The sequence below is a fragment of the Pituophis catenifer genome, unplaced genomic scaffold (genome assembly GCF_029215685.1).
Source record: "Pituophis catenifer annectens isolate HBS135680 unplaced genomic scaffold, rPitCat1.0.hap2 SCAF_10, whole genome shotgun sequence".
NCBI lineage: Eukaryota > Metazoa > Chordata > Lepidosauria > Squamata > Colubridae > Pituophis > Pituophis catenifer.
The window spans coordinates 3,803,184-3,824,989 of NW_027256890.1; the positions used below are offsets into that span (position 1 = coordinate 3,803,184).

The 21,806-nt window shown below is 45.2% G+C and overlaps 1 protein-coding gene across 1 annotated transcript in view; it reads right to left on the reverse strand.

Moving 5' to 3' along the window:
• Nucleotides 1-9,648: 9,648 nt before the first annotated feature.
• Nucleotides 9,649-21,806, reverse strand: part of SCARB1 (scavenger receptor class B member 1) — a 58,558-nt gene continuing 46,400 nt past the window's right edge. Inside the window, exons 9-14 of the mRNA XM_070951307.1 lie at nucleotides 20,625-20,698; nucleotides 20,356-20,407; nucleotides 18,083-18,229; nucleotides 14,913-15,002; nucleotides 14,245-14,396; nucleotides 9,649-11,380 (exon numbers count right to left, since the gene is read on the reverse strand). Coding sequence (XP_070807408.1) covers nucleotides 14,289-14,396; nucleotides 14,913-15,002; nucleotides 18,083-18,229; nucleotides 20,356-20,407; nucleotides 20,625-20,698 — 471 coding nt within the window. The 3' untranslated portion in view covers nucleotides 9,649-11,380; nucleotides 14,245-14,288. The remainder of the gene's footprint in view (nucleotides 11,381-14,244; nucleotides 14,397-14,912; nucleotides 15,003-18,082; nucleotides 18,230-20,355; nucleotides 20,408-20,624; nucleotides 20,699-21,806) is intronic.

Sequence of the window (21,806 nt, forward strand, 5' to 3'; positions counted from 1 at the left end):
CTTCAGAATTTAAACCAACCAGAAAGAACAAAGTTGCTTCCTGCAAAGGCTCATGTGTCTTTGCTCCTCCTTTATGTCTTATGGGAGGGGCCAATCATCTCCAAGCCTTACTCCTGAGTCGCCCCTTTTGTCTTAACTGTTCTTGCCTTCTGGCAGCTCTGTGTATGCGTGCACTGGGAACAGGCTACCCCTGTTTCTCTGCCTCGCTGACGTCAGACTCTGGAGGCTCCGTAGTCAACACATAACTCCCAGATGGCCCTGGCCCCATCTCTGCCTCCAGCGCAGAACCCTCGTCCGAGCCTTCCCCAGACTCCAGGACTGGCCCATGTTCCTCTCCAGCCTCCTCACTGTCTGACTCTGCTGCCAGCTCCGCAAGCTGCCAGCGGACCACAACACAGGGAAGAAAGAGTTGAAAAACTGCCAGTTCTGTTTTGTGCAATGCTTAAAAGATCAACCTGAGAAGCCTTGAAGAACCAAGCCGTCGGTTGAACTTTGTAGTCCTTGACTTACGACCACAGCTGAGCCCAACGTTTCTGTAGCTAAGTGAGATATTGGTTCCGTGATAAATGTAAGTTTTACCGTAAAGCATAAATTGAACACAAAAAATAGTTTGTTGTGAAAGCGGCTGCCTGCGAAGGTCCCTGGATTGGGGCTGAAAGGCGAAAGTGGAAGCAGCATAAAAGGTAAAGGTTCCCCTCGCACATATGTGCTAATCGTTCCCGACTCTAGGGGGCGGTGCTCATCTCCGTTTCAAAGCCGAAGAGCCAGCGCTGTCCGAAGACTTCTCTGTGGTGATGTGGCCGGCATGACTCAATGCCAAAGGCGCACGGAACGCTGTTCCCTTCCCACCAAAGGTGGTCCCTATTTTTCTACTTGCATTTTTTTTACCTGCTTTCGAACTGCTAGGTTGGCAGAAGCTGGGACAAGTCACGGGAGCTCACCCGTTACGCGGCAGCACTAGAGATTCGAACCGCTGAACTGATGACCTTTTGATCGACAAATTTGGCGTCTTAGCCACTGAGCCACCACGTCACCTTAGAGGATAATACATCTATCTAATATGCAAGTAGCCCGGGTTTAAATCCCAGAAAGGGTATGGCTAGCTGACGAGAGCTAAATAGCTTGAAATAGATCTATACTAGTCTCCCTTTATTTCTTTGTTGGTAAAACATAAATTCAACACAAAAATAGTTTGTCACGAAAGCCTGCGAAGGCTCCTGGATTGGGGCTGCAAGGCGAAAACGGAAGCAATATGCTCCATCCCATAATTGGGTAGACCAGGTTGCCCTGACAAACCGGTCCCATCCATACGTGAGCTTCACATACTGTAGCAACCAGTTCGCCCAGCACCGGAAATGGGATGTGGGCATGCGCACGTTCGCTTCGCTCTCACACGCACCATCCGTGCATGTGTGCAGTGTCACAAAACATGGCAATTCGTGCTCGCGTGTCATCCATCCATGCATGCAATATCAAACAACATGGCACTACACATGCATGGGCCATCCATGCATGCATGTGGCATCAAAAACACAGCAATATAGGATGGGATCACACCCTGGTGGGTAGGTGCACAGGTCGCCACTACCAGTTTGCCAAAATTGGTCCGAACCGGCTGAATACCACCTCTGATCTCAGCAGAGAGAAAACAAATTTGTTCAGTGAGTTTTGTCCCTTTCTTGCCACCGTTGTTAAGCGAACCACTGCCGTGGTTCAGTTAGTAATGCGCTTGTGTAACCAATTGGGTTTCCCCGTTGCCTTTGCTTGTAAAGAGGGTCACCAAAGGGGACATTGGCAACCGTCGTAAGTCTGAGCCGGTTGCCAAGCATCTGGATTTTGATCACATGACCACGGGGAATGCTGCAATGGTAATAGGTTTGTGAAAAATGGTCGTACGTCTTTTTTTTTTTCTTATCGCCGTTGAAACTTTGAATGGCCCCCAAATGAACTGTTTTACGTCAGGGACAGGGGTGGGTTCTAAACTTTTTTACTGCCGGTTCTGTGGGTGTGGCTTATTTTGTGGGTGTGGCTAGGTGGAGGGGTTATGTGACTGGTTGGGCATGGCCAACTTTTTTTTTTTTACTTTTAAAAGCATTTTTTCTACAACCTTAAGAGATTGAAGAAAAAAATGCTTTTAGAAGCCTCTGACGATCAGGCAACTCAGCTGGGATTGCCAGAGGCTTTTAAAGGCAATTTTTTTTCTACAACCTCTTCGGCCAAAGATGCTTTTAGAAGTCTCTGACAATCCCAGCTGAGCTGCACGATCATCAGAGGCTTTTTTTTTTTACTTTTAAAAGCATTTTTTCTACAACCTTAAGAGATTGAAGAAAAAAATGCTTTTAGAAGCCTCTGACGATCAGGCAACTCAGCTGGGACCGCCAGAGGCTTTTAAAGGCATTTTTTTTCCTACAACCTCTTCGGTCAAAGAGGTTGTAGAAAAATGCTTTTAGAAGCCTCTGACGATCCCAGCTGAGCCGGACGATCATCAGAGGCTTTTTTTTTTTACCTTTTAAAAGCATTTTTTCGGCCGAAGAGATTGTAGAAAAAATGCTTTTAAAAGTAAAAAAAAAAAAAAACCTCTGATGTGGTAGGCAGGGTAAGCGAGCGGCGACTGGGCCGGGGACCGGTTTGGGGGCGTGGCCAGCCAATGTTATTACCAGTTCTCCGAACTACTACAAATTTTTACCAGCGGTTCTTGTGAACCGGTGCGAACCGAGAGCAACCCACCACTGGTCAGGGACAACCTGTATGCCACACTGGCCCTTGTGTGGACACACCAACGTGCAATTAAAAAAAGGGGGGGAGATTTAATTCCTTTACCGCTGAGACCGTGTGTGTGTGTGTGTCCGTGTGTCCGTGCGTGTTTGCTCGCCCAGATTTGAAATGTATTGATTGCTCAGGGATTCGGTGGCTTCTGTTTCTCCTCCTCCCTCTGCCAAATGCTCATCTCCGGCCGGTTAATTGCTGCTTTGCAATTTGCCAATGAACTTAGCAAATGCAAAAATGCCATTTTCAGGAAATGCCAATCCGCCAAAGGTCTTCCTGTCCTCTCCTGTCGCATTTATTCCCCCCTCCCTCCCTAATTGTCCCCAAAGCAACCTGACCTTTGAAAGCCATCGCTTGGTAAACCCGCTCATTTCGTCGGTCTCGGGGTGGGGGGTGGGGATGGGGGGGTGGGTAGGCTGATGTGGAAACAGAGCAAAGGCTGTGCCTGAATGCCCCAGGATGAAGGGAATGATCTTCTGGAATTGACAGTTTTGATCCTCACCTGCCCATCAGGTCAAAGTTACGGTCCTTGACATGACTTGCTCTGAAGGGTGGAGGATAGAATAGAAATAGAAATAGAATATGAAATGGAATGGAATGGAAATAAAATAAAAATAAAATAAAATAGGAATGAAATAGGAATAGGAATAGGAATAGGAATAGGAATAGGAATAGAATAGAATAGAATAGAATAGAATAGAATAGAATAGAATAGAATAGAATAGAATAGAATAGAATAGAATAGAATAGAATAGAATAGAATATGAAATGATGAAATGAAATGAAATGAAATGAAATGAAATGAAATAAAATAAAATAAAATAAAATAAAATAAAATAAAATAAAATAAAATAAAATAAAATAAAACAAAATAAAATAAAATGAATGGAATGGAATGAAAATAAAATAGAAATACAATAAAATAGGAATGAAATAGGAATAGGAATAGGAACAGAATAGAATAGAATAGGGAATGAAGTGAATAGAAAAGAAAAGAGAATATGAAATGAAATGAAATGAAATGAAATGAAATGAAATGAAATGAAATGAATAGAATAGGATAGGATAGAATAGAATAGAATAGAATAGAATAGAATAGAATAGAATAGAATAGAATAGAATAGAATAGAATAGAATAAGTTGGAAGGGATCTTGGAGGTCTTCTAGTCCAGCCCCCCCCTGCTCGAGCAGGAAATTTTATACCATCCCAGTCAAATGGCTGTCCAATCTCTTCTTAAAAACCTCCAGTGATGAAGCATATGAAGAACAGCTGCAGGAACTGGGCTTGGCCAGGCTAAAGAAAAGAAGAATTAGGGGTGACATGATAGCAGTCTTCCAGTATTTGAGGGGCTGCCACGAAGAAAAGGGGGTCAACTAATTCTCCAAAGCACCAGAAGGCAGAACAAGAAACAATGGATGGAAACTGATCAAGGAGAGAAGCAACCTGGAATTAAGGAGAAACTTCCTAACAGGGAGGACAATTAACCAGTGGAACAGCTGGCCTCCAGAAGTTGTAATTGCTCCATCACTGGAGGGTTTCAAGAAGAGATTGGACAGCCATTTGTCTGAGATGGGTCTTCTGCTTGAGCAGGGGGTTGGACTAGAACAGGGACCTGCAACCTTAAACAGTCAAAGAGCCTTTTAGACCCGTTTCCCACAGAAAAGAAAACACCGGGAGCTACAAAACCTGGGTGGGCGTGGCCAACTCAACGTCACTCATGTCCATCAGTCACATGATACCCCCTTAAGCCACGCCTACTCAGCCAGTCATTAGGGCAGACAACTAGTTGTTAAAAAACACAAAGAACCACAAAGTCCTTTTGACATCTCTCTCCCTCCCTCCTCCCTCTCTCCTCACCTCTCTCTCTGTATCTCTCTATGTCTCTCTCTCCCCCTCTCTATCTCTCCCTCTCTCTCCTCTCTCTCTGTCTCTCTCTCTCTCCCCCTCTCTCTGTATCTCTCTCCCTCTCTCTCTCCACCTCTCTCTCTCCCTCTCTCTCCACCTCTCTCTGTATCTCTCTCTGTCTCTCTCCCCCTCTGTATCTCTCTCCCTCTCTCCACCTCTCTCTCTGTATCTGTCTCCCCCTCTATCTCTCCCTCTCTCTCCACCTCTCTCTGTATCTCTCTGTCTCTCTCCCCCTCTCTCTGTATCTCTCTCCCTCTCTCTCCACCTCTCTCTATCTGTCTCTCTCTCTCTCCCCCTCTCTCTGTATCTCTCTCCCTCTCTCTCCACCTCTCTCTCTGTATCTGTCTCTCCCCCTCTCTCTGTATCTCTCTCCCTCTCTCCACTCTCTGTATCTCTCTGTCTCTCCGTCTCTCTCTGTATCTCTCTCCCTCTCTCTCCACCTCTCTCTCTCTCTCCCCCTCTGTATCTCTCTCCCTCTCCACCTCTCTCTCTGTATCTCTCTCCCTCTCCCCCCTCTCTCTGTATCTCTCCCTCTCTCTCCCCCCTCTCTCTCTGTATCTCTCTCTGTCTCTCCCTCTCTCCCCATCTCTCTCTCTGTATCTCTCTCTGTCTTTCTGTCTCTCCCCCTCTCTCTGTATCTCTCCGTCTCTGCTCCGGCCACTTCTCCATCACCTGCTGTCGCCCTTACCTCCTCAAACCAAGCAAGGAGTGACTGGGACGGCGAGGGGTGGGACCAGCCAGTGGTGGGATCACCCGACAGAGGGCCCAAAGAGCCGTATGCGGCTCTGGAGCCACAGGTTGCTGATACCTGGATTAGAAAACCTCCAAGGTCCCTTCCAACTCTGTTATTCCATTCTGTTATCAGATCTGGACTCCAAAGCCTCCAGAGGGGCACTGAGTGGCCTTCTCCAGCCCAGTCCTGAAAGCCAAGTCCTTCTCAGCAATGTTATTCATAACCCATGTCCCCTCTCTAGACAGCCGGTCTCAAGTTATAAAGCTGAGACAGCTCGATGCTAATGTAATTCAGCCTCCAAGATTGCTGGAGACACAAGCATTTCCTTAAAAGCTTCTCCGATGATAAATATACTCAATGTATGGTGGAAATTGAGTCTTAATATTTCTACCCAAGCTTCGGAACATCAATTTCACGTCTCCTCTAGGTTGAGCCGCGGTGGCGCAGTGGTTAGAGCGCAATACTGCAGGCTAGGTCTGCTGACTGCTGGCTGACTGCAATTTGGCAGTTCAAATCTCACCAGGCTCAAGGTTGACTCAGTCTTGCATCCTTCTGAGGATCCAGATTATTGGGGGCAATAGGCTGACTCTGTAAAACCAGTTAGAGAGGGCTGTATTGCTATTGCTGTTTCCTTCCTTCCTTCCTTCCTTCCTTCCTTCCTTCCTTCCTTCCTTCCTTCCTTCCTTCCTTCCCTCTGCCCACTGCCAGGAGTTCGATCCTGATGGGCTCAAGGTTGACTCAGCCTTCCATCCTTCCAAGGTGGGTAAAATGAGGACCCAGATTGTTGGGGGCAAGAGGCTGATTCTGTAAACTGCTTAGAGAGGGCTGTAAAAGCACTGCAAAGCGGTATATAAGTCTAAGTACTATTGCTTTTCTTTTTCCCCTTCCTTCCTTCCTTCCTTCCTTCCTTCCTTCCTTCCTTCCCTCTGCCGACTGCCAGCAGTTTGATCCTGACTGACTCTAGGTTGACTCAGCCTTCCATCCTTCCAAGGTGGGTAAAATGAGGACCCAGATTGTTGGGGGCAAGTGGCTGACTCTGTAAACTGCTTAGAGAGGGCTGTAAAAGCACTGCAAAGCAGTATATAAGTCTAAGTACTATTGCTTTTCTTTTTCCCCTTCCTTCCTTCCTTCCTTCCTTCCTTCCTTCCTTCCTTCCTTCCCTCTGCCGACTGCCAGCAGTTTGATCCTGACTGACTCTAGGTTGACTCAGCCTTCCATCCTTCCAAGGTGGGTAAAATGAGGACCCAGATTGTTGGGGGCAAGAGGCTGATTCTGTAAACTGCTTAGAGAGGGCTGTAAAAGCACTGCAAAGCGGTATATAAGTCTAAGTACTATTGCTATTGTCTCCCGAGCTGTTCACCACGGCTGAAGAACCTTAGTCCCCTGATGGGTTCAAACCACCTTCCATTCCTCGAGGTTTCAACCTCTCTAAGAAGATGACTATTCAGGGCAGAGAGGATGGTCAGAGTAACTTGGATTGTCTCCTAGAGGGGGCTTGTGATTTTGTGCAGTGGGCAGACTCTCTTTCAAAGTTGAGATGTCCATGAATTAATTAATGAAGAGATCCTAACTACCGGCCCGCAATGGAGCCTGATGGAGCTATTTGGGGTTGAGTTTTCTCTTCTGTCCATCGAAGAGAATTGTGCTTGACTCTTGTAGGAAGTTAGCACCTATCCCTCGCCTAGGAAAATGAGATATTTTAGGAAATATTAAAAGGGCAGAATATTTCCCCTAAAAGGGAGGCAGAAACTCAGCCCCCCTTTGTCAATGGGCCATGAAGGCCTGGGCCAGTCTATTCTACATAACAAAGATCTACCTCCTTCAGGCAGAGCCATAGTAGGAATTGCCCAAAGCCCTTTTATTACATCATCACCCAGCAAGGCTCAACCAAGCCTGGGACACAGACAACCTACAAAGTTACCCTACATGGCCCCATGGGAGTCTGACAACCAATCAGAACACAAGCTCAAATTCAAAAGCGCAGAGAGGGTCTAAAACTCAGACACTCTCAGCATCTCACTGGGAACCACAAAACCCTTTTGACATCTCTCTCTCCCTCCCTCCTCCCTCTCTCTCCACCTCTCTCTCTGTATCTCTCTATGTCTCTCTCTCTCCCCCTCTCTCTGTATCTCTCGGCCTGGGCCACTTCTCCATCACCTGTCGTCGCCCTTACCTTCTCAGGCCAGGCGAGGAGTGACTGGGAGGGGAGGATGAGGGGTGGGGCGGGGCCAGCCAGTGGTGGGATCACCCGATAGGGAGCCACAGCAGAGGGCCCAAAGAGCCGCATGCAGCTCTGGAGCCGCAGGTTGCTGACACCTGACCTCATCAGTTGGGTGATGTTTAATCACAGCTTATTGAGAGGCTGAGCTCAGAGAACAGGGCCTCCACCATCTGACGCAAAGGTGATTGTGGGGTCCTCAGACTCAGATATCCCACTTTATCCCCATACAAGAAGCTGGACTTTTTCCTAACCCAGATGAATTTAATTTCCCGGTTATATCTCAGTTTGGACAATAAATGGAAATGTAAAAATCACAATACAACACCTCCACCTAGTGGCCAAATGGAGTACTGAAACCCGCATCAAAAGCTGTAAACTGTGATATTTTCTCTCTTGTGAAAAATAAAGAGTTGGACCCTCAAGGACCCGTGGCTAGAATAGAGCCGAGGTGGCGCAGTAGTTAGGGTGCAGTACTGCAGCTACTTCAGCTGACTGCTAGTTCAGCAGATCAGTGGATCAAATCTCACCGACTCAAGGTTGACTCAGCCTTCCATCCTTCCGAGGTGGGTAAAATGAGGACCCAGATTGTTGGGGGCAATATGCTATTTAGTATACTGTCTTTGGTGTAAGCCGCCCAGAGTCCTCGGAGAGTGGGCGGCATAGAAATATGAATAATAAAATAATAAATAATAAATAATAGAATGAAACACAAAACTCTCTTCTTTCTCCTCTCTTCTCACTTCCCTGTTTTCCCTTTCTCTTTTCTCACTTCTCTCCCTCCTTCTCTCTTCTCTCTCCCTTTCTTTCTTCCTTCTCTTCTCTCTTCCCTTTCTCCTCCTTCTCTCACTTCTTTCTCACTTTTCTCTCTTCTCTCTCCCCTCTCTACTTTCTCTTCCTCTCTTCTCACTTCTCTTTCTCTGTCTTCCCTTTCTCTTTTCTCACTTCTCTCTCCCTCCTTTCTCTATCCTCTCCCTCCTCTTTCTCTCTTCCTCTTCTTTTTCTTCCTTCTCTTCCTCTCTTTTCTCTTATCTCTCCCTTTCTCTTCCCTTTCTCTTCCTTCTCTCTCACTTCTTTCTCACGGTCTACTCTTGGGACCAGAATTTTTGTTGCTAAGCAAGGAAGTTGTTAGGTGAGTCGCACACCCAATTTTACCACCAATGTGCCATGTTGTTAAGTGAAACTGCAGTTGTTAAGTGAAACACACTTAACATTAAGTCATTAAGTGAATTCTAGCTTGTCCGGTTGACTTTGCTTGTAGGAAAGGAGGGGGCAAAGTAGTAAAGAGTGACCTTGGGATGCTGCAAACTCTTGTACATCTATGCCGGTTGCCAAGTGCCTGAATCAGAGGTGGGTTTCAGCAGGTTCTGACCAGTTCTGGAGAACCGGTAGCGGAAGTTTTGAGTAGTTCGGAGAACCGGTAGTAAAAATTCTGACTGGCCCCGTCCCCATCTATTCTCTGCCTCCCGAGTCCCAGCTGATCAGGAGGAAATGAGGACTTTGCAGTATCCTTCCCCTGCCATGCCCACCAAGTCATGCCATGCCCACCAAGCCACACCCACAGAACCGGTAGTAAAAAATGTTGAAACCCACCATTGCCTGAATGTTGATCACATGACTGTGGGGACGGTTGCTAGTGACGTAAGTGTGAAGACGAGTCATAAGTCAGGGGCTACCTGTATTTTTGGGGATTTCTGGTAACTCCCTGTGGACTTTTTGCTGCAAGGGTAACCATTCCTGGATTGCGCGTAGACAAAACTCAGACTAAATGGAGAAGGTTGTGTTTTTTTTTAAATTTATTTGCAATTTTCAAAGAGGGTGAAAAGTTGTTATACTAGTGTGCTCAGTGCGATGAAGGTGGAAACTGATTTTTTCCCCCAATTATTCTTCTCTTTGTTGCCTTTCTCTCGTTTTTCTTTTCCTTTTCTTTTTCTGCACCTTCCTGATGTTTGTTTTACTAGTTTAGTTTGCATTAGTCCTTGTTATGTTTTTTTTAAAAAAAGGTGAATAAAATTATTTGCTTCCTTTTTCTTTCTTTTTTTTTTTTAAAAAAGAGGAGGTGCTTCCTGAAAAAGGCGGAATGAACTTTGGGGGTGCCGGGGTCTCCGCCGGAAGGAGATTCACATGTTGGGTTCAAGAGTTCACACTGAAAAGGTTTGTTCCCTGGGCAGAGACACGTACCCAAACACACCCCTGCCATAATGTCTATTTTCAGCTGGTTTGTCGTGCTGGTGCTTCTAAATACTGGTAGATTGTTGGCGAAAACTGAGATACGTTTCCAGGCCCAGACCAAGCAGGAACAGATCATCTGCATCCACAAATTTGCACTCGGTTGATTTTTTTTTGTCTTCGTGTGTGCTGCGCAGTGCCAGAATTGAACCACCGTTTGTGCGCTAGCAAGCTCTCACGTCAAAAAGGGAAAGAGGCTACAGTTAAAGGACTTTTTACAGACCCAACAATCAGACAGCTATGTGAACAGTAAAAAAGGAATGTGAGAATGGCCTTGCGAGAAAAGGACCCAGAGACGCTGCCAAGGAGATGGTCAGATAAGGGACTGCAGACTCCTCAGCTGCATAACGGGTGGAGAATGAGAAGGAACCCTCCCTAGTTTCTTAAGCTGTCAAGCATATAATGGCATGTGGGAAAGGGCTTGGAAGACAGAGCCAAGAGGGGATGGTTAGATAAGAGGCTGCTTAGCCCACAGCTGCATAATGGTTGGAGAATGAGGATTAGAAGGAACCCTCCCTAGTTTCCCATCCTGTAAAGGAGACGGCTGTAATAGTATGTGGTAAAGATTCTAGGGGGAAAAGATGTGTAGGAGACGACCAGGCTGAATCAAAGGGAGAGGGGTCAAACACGTCAACAGTCATGAGTGCCCTGCGTGCCCACAAGAGATCTAAGACCAGCCCACTTCGAATTCCTTTCTTAACTTCCCCTTGACCGTTAGTAGCTCAGATTGTTGTAGAGAGCTTAAGCAATAAAACCATTACACTCATTTGAACTTGCTTGAATCTCCCGATTTTCCTGGCGCCTGAGAAGATGCCGCCAAGGGAAAAGTTAGATAATAGCACGCTTAGCCCACAGATGGATAATTGGGTGAAGAAAGAAGACGCTCAGAAGAGGTCCTCCCAAATTTCTCAGGGTGCAAAAGGAGATGGCGGGAGAATTGTGCTTTCAGACTTGCAAGTTTCGGTTGATGTAGCCTCACAAGAAAAGTAAAATTAACTCGTGTGGTTGTGTTTCTTGTCTGTTTTATATGGCAAGGCTGACAGTGGGTGATCCTCTTTAAGAAGGATCAAAGGACTTTCTGGGGATGAGAAGCTGGAAACGATCCAGCAAAGGATGGGGGGAATAGATTGGAGTCTTTAGGTGGCCGCTCCAAGGGTTCTCCATCAGTCCTCCAACTCCGAGGTTGCCATTGAGGTTCTTCAAGTCTTGGCATGAGGAAAAACAACAACCTGGAGTAGGCTGGCTGCTTGGGGAAGGGGTCCCCAACTCCTTCCCAGAGGCAACACAGTCTTTTAAATCTCCAATGGGGTCATCTGTTCCCTTTCATCATTTCCACCACCACCCCGTCTGCAAGTAAGCAGGCTTGATAAAAAAAGAACTTGAGATCCTTCACAAGAAGGAACTGAGGCCATTATCAGGTATTGCTGCTATCGTGAGCTGTGATTGTTGGGTCTTCCTGCAGAAGTGGGCTTGTTTCCGAAGCTTCCGGACGATCAAGCGTTTGCAAAGTCCTTGTCACCGTCTTTCTCTGAAAAAAGCAGGCAGAAGTTAGTTTAGAATTTGCACGGCTCCTGAAATACCTGAGGTTGGGTTGATTCCTCAAGCTGAGCCAACTTCCTGTTCTGACCTCTCATCCTTTCCCATATTCTATGAACCAGGAGGGCTGGCCTGGTTCCTCTGCAACTGAATCCTGTGGTTTAGCTCATTATCCTTCAGAGATAATGGAACAAACCAAGATCGTCTCCCATCATGGTTAAAAACTGCAGCATCAAGCTCTCCGCAGAGTCTCCAGGGTTGGAGAAGAGAACTTAACGGGATGCACCTGAATCTCACCGCCTGTTGTTTAATTAAATGAATCAAACCAAGTCAAGTTGGTTTAATTATGGTTCAAGGAATTTGATTGATTTGGATTCAAACAAGCCATGGTTTGAATCTGGTTTGCGTCTACAAATCACCGTTTTACGGTTCTATCAATATCGATCATTTAAAGAGGAAGCCCACATTAATTTCTTGTTGAAACGGGGCAAAGAGACCCTGTTTGAGTGTGTGGTGAGGCCGCACTTTGGCCAAGCAGCCGATGTGATGACTCTCCCCATTTTTCCTTTCCTGGTTTCTTTTCTAAGGACTGGCGAATGTCAACAATTCCTTATTCAAGGGTTCTTGTGAATAAGGTAGTAAACACACAGCGATGGTCCTTTTCTCGCGCGGGTTTAAGAAATATGCCAAGTGGACCAACATCTGAAGACCTCTCTTTGATGCAACACAGAACAATTACTCTGAGTTGTTAATAAAGCAATAGCCCTTAGACTTATATACCGCTTCACAGTGCTTTTACAGCCCTCTCTAAGCGGTCTACAGAGTCAGCCTCTTGCCCCCAACAATCCGGCTCCTCATTTTACTGACCTCAGAAGGACAGAAGGCTGAGTCAACCTTGAGCTCGGTCAGGATCAAACTGCTGGCAGTGGGCAGAATTAGCCTGCAGTAGTGCATTATAACCACTGCGCCACCACGACTCGATAAAGGAGAATATTTGTAGTTCAGCGTTGAAATGAGGGATTCTTGAGGCTCTCTGAGCTTGATTGTTTTTTTTTTAGATGTTTCATGACCCAGCTAGGTAGCATTATCAATATTAGTTTGGGTCTGCACGAAAACAACCAAGCTCAGAGAGCACCAAGGACCACACCATTGTTGTCCTCCTCCTCCTCCTCCTCCCACTGATGATATTACCTAGCTGGATCATGAAATGTCTGCAAAAAAACCACCAAGCTCAGAGAGCTCCAAGGATACTTCTGGGTTGTCAACCTGCTGAGTTTCTATTCTGAAGATCCAAAGTCCTCCACGATCAGAAGATTCTCTGGCTAAAGCACAATGCTTCTTTGCAATTTGCAGAATCCTTACCACAAGGTTATTACAGATGCTACATTTAGGGAGTACAGGAAATCCTCCATTTACGACCATAACCGCCATAAGTCATGCTGGCCATTAAGCGAGTCACTGATTTTATAACCTTTTTCCAGTGGCCATCAAGCGAATGCCATAGTAATTAAGCAAACCTCGTCTGAAATGGATGTGAGGTTTTTTTGGCCAGAAATCGTCTGGTATTTGGGAAAAAACAAAAACCCTCACAAAACATTGTACAGTAATGGCCAAACTTGTGGAATCCTTTTGGGAAAAGTGTATTTTTGAAGTTTGATGGCTAATAATACTACTTTTGGGGGGGAGTTTCCAAGATCATCCTATTCCACTGCTGGAACGGCTTGGGAATAGCCCAGACCTTCACCCAATTGAAAATTCTATGGAGCCGACTAAAGAAACTTGTTAGTCAGAAGCGACCCAGCAATAAAACCCAGTTAATAGAAGCCATCATTCCATCTTGGTTTCACATTAGAACAGCTGCAGAACTAAAAGACTTGGTTCACTCCATGGGAAGACATTGTAAGGCCGTCATTCATGCTAAAGGTTACCCAACGAAGTATTAACTGACATGGGGATCATTTTTGTATATCTCATTTTTTCTACGCATTTCACTTTCCTTCTTTATACTGTAACTGCTATTCTAATAGCAAATCCTTCATAAAAGTCATGGCATTACAATCTTGATTAAATTATCTTTCCATTGATGTATATAATTTTATGGTACTACTACTCCCAAAAAAAAGTGGTGTTATTAGCTAGTTTTAGAAAATAGACTTTTCCCAAAAGGTTCCCACAATTTTGGCCACTGCTGTAAATCTTGGTCAGGTGACGGCGGGATGCTGCAGTTAGCTGACAATGCAGGCTTGTGGTCGAGCAGCCAATAATGGGACTGGCAGAACTTCGAATCTGAGTCTTAAGCGGCTTCGGGGAAGGCCACTGGTAACTTGGAACAGTCGTAAATCGAGGATTTTCTGTATCTTCCTTCTTTCTGATGGGGATGGGGGGAAATCACCCAGAGGTCTCTCAAGGCCAGGAGTTGGAATGGGGGGCCCTTCAGCTTGACAGATACCCATCCTACGAAATTTCATATACTATTTTTTTAGAAAGGGGTTCAACGGGAAGTTAGTTGGGTCCCAAGAGTTACGCCATCCGAGGTTTAGCGAAGCAACGAAGTCCAGAGGCGGATCGAGTCTTCCAATTTTTTCATTGGTCTGTATCAAGAGATGGGGGGGGGAAGGGGAGAAATCCCAGAGGATTAAGTGGGTTATTATATGAGTGGGGCGATGATAAAGTTAGGGGGCAGCGCATTAAAAAGCAGAAGCTGTCGGCTAAGATTAGCTGCCGCGAAGACGAAACGTTTTTTTAAAAAAAAAAAAAAAAGCAGCGAGCCATTCCAGCAGCCATTTTAAAACTCCGAGGAGGTTTTAAAAGTGAGCCAAGCTACGTTTTTGTTGTTAAACGCGAATTTGACGTTACCTTTTGCGTTTTTTTTGGGTTTGGGTTTTTTTTCAGATCTCCGCCTACAATTTCATCTCCATCCATTGCAAGGTGGCTTTTTTCCTGGAGGCAGGGATTGCCCCTTTAGGTCCTGAGTTTTTACTACTACGCCAAAATAAAAAGCTTTTGCCCTAGAAAATAATTAGCCTGGTTTAAAACAGTTTAGAGTAGTTTTATAAGGACATTTATGTTACTGATTGAAGGAAGGAAGAAGATGCGATTCAATGGTTTTATTGGTTAGGTTATGTTCTTTTTAAATTAACTTTGGGAGGTCAGTTGAATTGTTCTAATTTAAGCACCTTTAAACATTTAGGTTTATCATTTTAAATATGGTTTAAAAGCGATTAAGAAGCGAGTTATTGTTAGACGGTTGGGGGGGGGTGCAACATATTTTCAGTCTTTTGAGCGCCCGGCTGGGCGGGCTGAAAGCCATGCTACAAAAACAACAAGGAGTACACAAAGACACACAATTAAAGTGGACAAACGTTGCTTAGTATTGTGAAAAGATTCCTGTAACATTCAACAGAGGAGTTAGGGAAGCTTGTAATGTTTGTTTTGAGCAATGCGAGAAGAGAGAATCAGAGAAGAATTCTTGGCTAAACATCTATTTTTTTTTTTCCAACTTGATCCACTGAAGGATCTCTTACCAAAGGACCGTGATACCCATAATTAATGTCAGATCTAGGTGGAATCTGTATGGCAACCGACCGATCCGTTTGCCGTGAAAGATTCAACGTCTGTTGAAGGAAGTAAACAGGTCCAACGTGAATACCAGACGATAATAAGGTTAAGAAAGTTTGTGCTTTTTTAACTTGCCTTCTCATCCAGTGTTGAAACGATGGCCAGGTAGCCAGATTTAATTGGAAAAGATTCAGAAACCTGCAGGAAACCTCATAAAGCTTTAATCATCTTCCTTTAATGGCCCCATAATCCCTTGCGGAGTGGAGTCTGGGCAACTGGATGGAGCTGAGTGTTTACTGACCGGATGCCCTTCCTGTTGCCAGTGCGGAGTTTTGTTCAGCAGATAGATTCTCATAATGCCCAGAAAGACCTGCCTCTACATAGGATCGAACTCGCAGCCTCCTGATTGTGAGGCGAGAGCTCCACCTCTAGGCCATGATACCACTCCTCATAAAGCTTTAATGCCCACCCCAAAACATTCTGTGACTGGACATTGCAGGAAGGATGGGGTCTCCTTTTCCAAAAAGGCACCAGCATGGAAGCCTTTTCAACCAACAAACTGCTGAAGTGAGGTTATTCCATTGCAGAATAGAGAATAACAGAGTTGGAAGGGACCTTGAAGGTCTTCTGGTCTGACCCCCAACCCCTGCCGAAGGATTTGCACACTGCTGTGCTGCCTCAGCCTCACGGGAAGTCAGATGCGACAGGGGGTTTCTTGAGATCATTAGACACACCTTGTGATTTTGGGGCCTTGCAACTTCCAAAGAAATAGGAGGAGAGGTTGAGAAACCCCGCCTTAAATCAATTTTGGGTTTTACTGATTAAATTGATTTGCTGTTATAGAAATAATTAGTTTATATTATTATGGAAAAGAAAAAAAAATTGAGGTTCGATGTTAATGCTTTACTCTTCTGCAACAGAGGGAGTTCCTCAGTGCCTCTTCTCTTCTCTTCTCTTCTCTTCTCTTCTCTTCTCTTCTCTTCTCTTCTCTTCTCTTCTCTTCTCTTCTCTTCTCTTCTCTTCTCCTCTCCTCTCCTCTCCTCTCCTCTCCTCTCCTCTCCTCTCCTCTCTCCTCTCCTCCTCTTCCCTTCCCTGTTCCGTTCCATTCCGTTCCGTTCCGTTCCGTTCCGTTCCGTTCGATATTTGTTCTGTTCTGTTCTGTTCTGTTCTGTTCTGTTCTGTTCTGCTCTGCTCTGCTCTACTCTACTCTACTCTACTCTACTCTACTCTACTCTACTCTCCACTCCACTCCCTCCGATATTTATTCTATTCTATTCTATTCTATTCTATTCTATTCTATTCTATTCTATTCTATTCTATTCTATTCTATTCTATTTCTACTCTACTCTACTCTATACTCTATACTCTATTCTATTCTCCCTTCTCTTCTCTTTCCCTTCTCCTCACTTTTCTCTTTCCCCTCCCTCTGTGTCCTATTATTTGCTTTTGTAGTTTTGTATTTTAGTCTATAATCTAATAAAATATTATTAAAACTTGAAAAAAAGATTTTTTTAAAATGGAAAACACTGCTTTAAATCAGTACCCACTGCAGACTGTAATCCAGAGCTGCTTCTTAGAGGGTTACACGGGATAAAAAAAAACAACCAGTCAAACTCTTACAGGCTTCCAAAATTCATAACTATCGAGAGAAGGGGAAACTGCGAATTACCTTGGGCACAATTAAGGGGATTGTCCCTCCGATTATTGCAGGTAGTCCTCCACTTACGACCACAATTTAGCCCAAAATCTGTGCCGTTAAGAGAGACATGCGTTAAATGAGTTTTGCCCCATTTTACGACATTTATTGCAGCCATTGTTAAGGGAATCGCTGCAATTGTTAAGTTGGTTAACACCGTTGTTAAGTGAATCTGTCCTTCCCCCATGGACTTGGCTTGTCAGAAGGTCGCAAAAAAGGGGATCACGTGACTCCGGGGGACACTGCGACCGTCGTAAATACAAGTCAGTTGTGCCGAGAGTCTGAATTTTGATCACGTGACCCTGCAATGGTCATAAGTGTGAAAAATGGTCCTAGGTCACTTATTTCAGTGCCGTTATAAGTTCAAATGGTCACTAACAAACTGTTGTAAGTCGAGGACTACCTGCATTTAATTAAGGTAGTGTTTCTCAACCTTGGTAGCTTGAAGATGGGTGGACTTCAACTCCCAGAAGTTGAAGTCCACCCATCTTCAAGTTTCCAAGGTTGAGAAACACTGAATTAAGGCATAGCCATTCTTCTGTCAATCACTCTCGGATTTGGTTCAAGGAGTTAGCATCTCTCCAACTTGAATGCTTAACAACTTGCAATATTATGCAGATTGATTGATTGATTGATTATCCTAGTGTTCAGCATGCAACTTCCGACTCCTTTTGCTGTCTTTAATACCAAATCGAGACCACAATAACAACTCTCAGACTACAGCTTGCGAGATTCGTAATGGTGTCTGGGGGGGGGGGAGAAAAACTCAACAGGGAGGAACATCTGTTAGAAGAAGGCTCTTTCTGGTTTTGATGGCTACTTCAAAAATGCAACCTGAGCTTCCAAGTCACAACTGGCACAAATAAAAGCTGCTTCCTCCTCCTCTTCTTCCTCCTCCTTCTCCTCCTCCTTCTTCTTCTTCATTTGATGGCTTTGGATTTTGGCCGTTTTCGAGGAGAATCAGAGATCTTCTATTACGTTCTCTTTTGAGGGACACCTTGAATTTTGTGTTGAGCTTCCTTCCTCTTCCGGGTTGCCTTCTAATCTTCTGGGAGATCCGTAGCCAACTGCCAGGGATCCGACGCTGACACTGACTCCTGTTTCCAGGCGGTCTTAAAAAACCACAGCTGAACTTCAAGAACGAAGCTTTCCTCCTTTGGATTGGACCATCTCGTCTCAAAGAGAAAGAGACGGCAGGTCAAACTGGGTAGGCGGATGGCATACCCAGTCTTGAAGAAAGCCAGTAAGAGACTTATTGCCATCTCGCTGAAAGCTCTCAAGGAGAAGTTCAGCAAGGGTCACATTATCCAGAAGAAGAAGAAAACAAGAGGAGCATTTGGACGAAGAGGGAAGTCATCGTCTGACTAAGGAAGAGACACAACAAGAACAACGAAGTTATAAGGAAGGAGACCAGCAGGTCGAAGGTCATTTGGTGCCTACCTTGCTCCTCAGCCCAACTAAGCCAGCTGCCAAGAACAGAAGGCCTCCTAAACCCATGAGGCAGAACTTCAGGTATTCCAGCAATGAAGGGATGGTGATCAGATGGGTGTAGTAGTCGCGCAGGACTTCTCCTACAACCTCCCCGCTCTGGTCAGAACAAAGAAACATAACAGTGAGTATTTTTTTTTTCTTCCCCACAAGATTTTATTTGCCTGCAAGAGGCAGGAGTTTTAACCGTGTGGGAGAAGAACATGGCTGAATCCAAGGAAATAGTCTGTGATGACCTAGGGCGTGACACAAAGGCAACACAGCCAGAGAACCAGTATGAGTCCCTTTATTGGGAACAACTTTGCCCCCAATGTCCCGTTTACTCCGGCTTGGAGAAAAACTCTCCCACAAACCTGCATCCAGCGGCAATAATTCCAGCAAGACAAGATAAGCATATAGAAATGTCAGGAATGCAGGAATGCAACTCTCAGCACCAGATTAATTCAGTGTTTGTTCCCGACAAACCCCCCTCCCAACTGCCTCTCCTTTAAACTCCATCCCCAGGTGTGCCTTGTGAAGGGAATTGGGGCCCTCTCCTTCTTCGTAAGCCACGCAACCCATGTTGCTCTCTTTTGCGTTCTTCCCCGCACACTCAGGATGAGGAGTGGGGTGGGCCTTGGTCTTCATCTGAATCCCCTCTCCCTTGTTCTATCTCTCCCATGCTCTGCTCAGCCTGACTGCCCTTCCCCAGTTTCCTCCACAGCCAATGGAACCACTCTCTTGGTCTCTGTCAGCTGTTCGTCTTCCATCTCACATTCATACTCCTACGGGGGCATGACAGAAACAATCAACATCCAACTTGCTTTCCATGGTTTAGCTTGAGGGTTGGTGAGGGATCCTTTTTGGCTTTGCATTCCAGGTGGATCTTCCACCACCACCCCACCCTTGTTCATCCCACTTCGTTCTTGGGCAAAAGGACAATTTGTCTAATTCGCTCCTCTTGGTGGATTGTCCTTCGGGGGCCCAACATCCATCAACACGGGGGTCCCCTTTTCCTCGGATTTGGTTTAGATTAGAATGTTCAGGTCCCTTCTGTGACATCACAGCAGGTTAGCCAATGGCGGGCCAGAGTTTCTTCTCACCAACCCCAAAACTTTGCTTGAAAGGAATTTTTGTTTTATGATCAAACAGTAGGATAAGTCAGAGCAAAATTCAGCTACCAAGTGTGAAATAAATCATTATACAGTAGTGGCCAAAATTGTGGAAACCTTTTGGGAAAAGTGTATTTTCTAAAACTAGCTAATAACACCACTTTTTTTTTTTTGAAGTAGTACTATAAAATTATATCTCAATGGAAAGATAATTTAATCAAGAATATAATGCAATAACTTTTATGAAGGATTTGCTATTAGAATAGCAGTTACAGTATAAAGAAGAAAAGTGAAACACGTAGAAAAAATAAGATATACAAAAATGATCCCCATGTCAGTTAATACTTAGTTAGGTAACCTTTAGCATGAATTACGGCCTTACGACATCTTCCCATGGAGTGAACCAGGTCTTTTAGTTCTGCAGCTGTTCTAATGAGAAACCAAGATTGAATGATGGCTTCTATTAACTGGGTTTTATTGCTGGGTCGCTTCTGACTAACCAGTTTCTTTAGTCGGCTCCATAGAATTTTCAATTGGGTGAAGGTCTGGGCTATTCCCAGGCCATTCCAGCAGTGGAATAGGATTATTTTAAAACTCCCCCCCCCAAAAAAGTGGTGTTATTAGCCATCAAACCTCAATAATACACTTTCCCCCAAAAGGTTTCCACAATTTTGGCCACTACTGCATATAAAAAAAGACTATTGTGCAAGATTACCAATTTAAGTAATGAATATTTAGATAGAGAGAGGGAGGGAGGGAGGAAGGAAGGAGGGAAGGAGGGAGGGAGGGAGACAAAGAGGGAGGGAGGGAGGGAGGGATGGAAGGAAGGAAGGAGACAAAGAGGGAGGGAGGGAGGGAGGGAAGGGAGGACAGGAGGGAGGGAGGGAGGGAGGGAGGGAGGGAGGGAGGGAGGGAGGAAGGAAGGAAGGAAGGAAGGAAGGAAGGAAGGAAGGAAGGAAGGAAGGAAGGAAGGAAGGAAAAAAGAGAGAGGGAGTTAACCTGATTAAAAGTTAATGTAAACTATATACCTCTTCTCAGGTGTTCTCTCTCTCTGTCTCTCTCTCTCCCCCCTCTGTGTGTGTTTGTATGTATGTATGTATGTATGTGTAAGCATGCAGACAGACCCACACTTACCTCGGAAAACCAAATCAGGGGCAAAACCACGGGCTTAATCTGTCCAGTTTGCCTGGATAAATCAAGAGAGAAGATTGATTTTAAAATCACGTGGCCCATCTACTTGTGCCCCCTTTTCTGTCTGAGTCTCAGGCTCTGTAAGGGGCATTGTTCCGCCAACTCCATCTTGGCTGCCCAACTCCCTGGCGGGGGATTAGGGAGGATTGGCAGATAGAGCCAAAGAAATCCCCTCTTCAAACCTCCCTCCTCTTGCTTGGCCCACAACCTACCAGATGCCGGAGACGTGTTTTATGAACAGATTCAGTTGTATTTTGACCGAACAGTTCATGGGAATTCCCGTCAGCTGCAGAAAAAAGAAGAAACGGATTTAGTTGTTTTGGTTACAAAGATCCCATTGATTTCTTTTCCCCCTCCCCTTTGGCGAGGGGTCCAAAGCCTCTCTAAGCAAGGCGTTGTAGTCGACGAAATCTAAACCCCCCCCCCCAGAAAAATTAGCAAAAGGAATGTAATCAGGCCACCCGGGGAACAAAACGAACCCAAATCACCCCACAATTTGGCACGCACGGAGCAGCACACGTGTAAACGAAATGGGCGCGTCTACAGCAGAAGAAAATTTTATCCAGGAAGCTGCATGCGCCTGCGGTCTGACTTGCCAGTATAACGGTAATCCTCGACTTACAACACTTCGTTTAGTGACCGTTCAAAGTCGCAACGGCGCTGGGGAAAAAAAGGGACCTAGGACTGTTTTTCAGATTTATGACCGTTGCCGCATCCCCACGGTCACGGGATCGAAATTCAGATGCTTGGCCACTGACTGATATTTATGACGGTCGCAGTGTTCTGGGACAATGTAATCTCCTTTTGTGACCTTCTTACGAGCAAAGTCCATGGGGAAGCCAGATTTAATTAACAACTGTGTTACTAATGGTTAGTTAGTACTACAACTAATAGTTAGTAACTATGATTAGCGTACAACTACTAGTAGTTATTAGTTGTAGTAGCAACTAACAACCGTACACAGTTGTCAGTTCCTACTACAACTAATAACTACTACTAGGTGTAGGTAGTTGTAGTTACTAACGACTAGTTGTAGTTACTAACTACAACTGCATGATTCACTCAACTCTGGCAAGAAAGGTCGTAAAATGGGGCAAGATTCACTTAACAGCTGTCTCGCTTATCAAAGGAAATTTGGGGCACAATTGTGGTCGTAAGCCGAGGACTACCTATGCCAGCTGCAACCCCTCCATCTAGAATGTCAACTTGCAAAGCTTTCAAGTTGCCATGAGCAGGAGGGAGGGAGAACTGATGGAGCTGATTGATTTCCCTAACTGAAGCTACATTCCACAGATGCTTTCTTACCGCAATCAGCAGGAGAGTGATGGGTTTCACAGCCAGCCAAAGTGGGTAATTGGAGAATGTGATTTATGACATGGCCAGGGAGGAGGGGA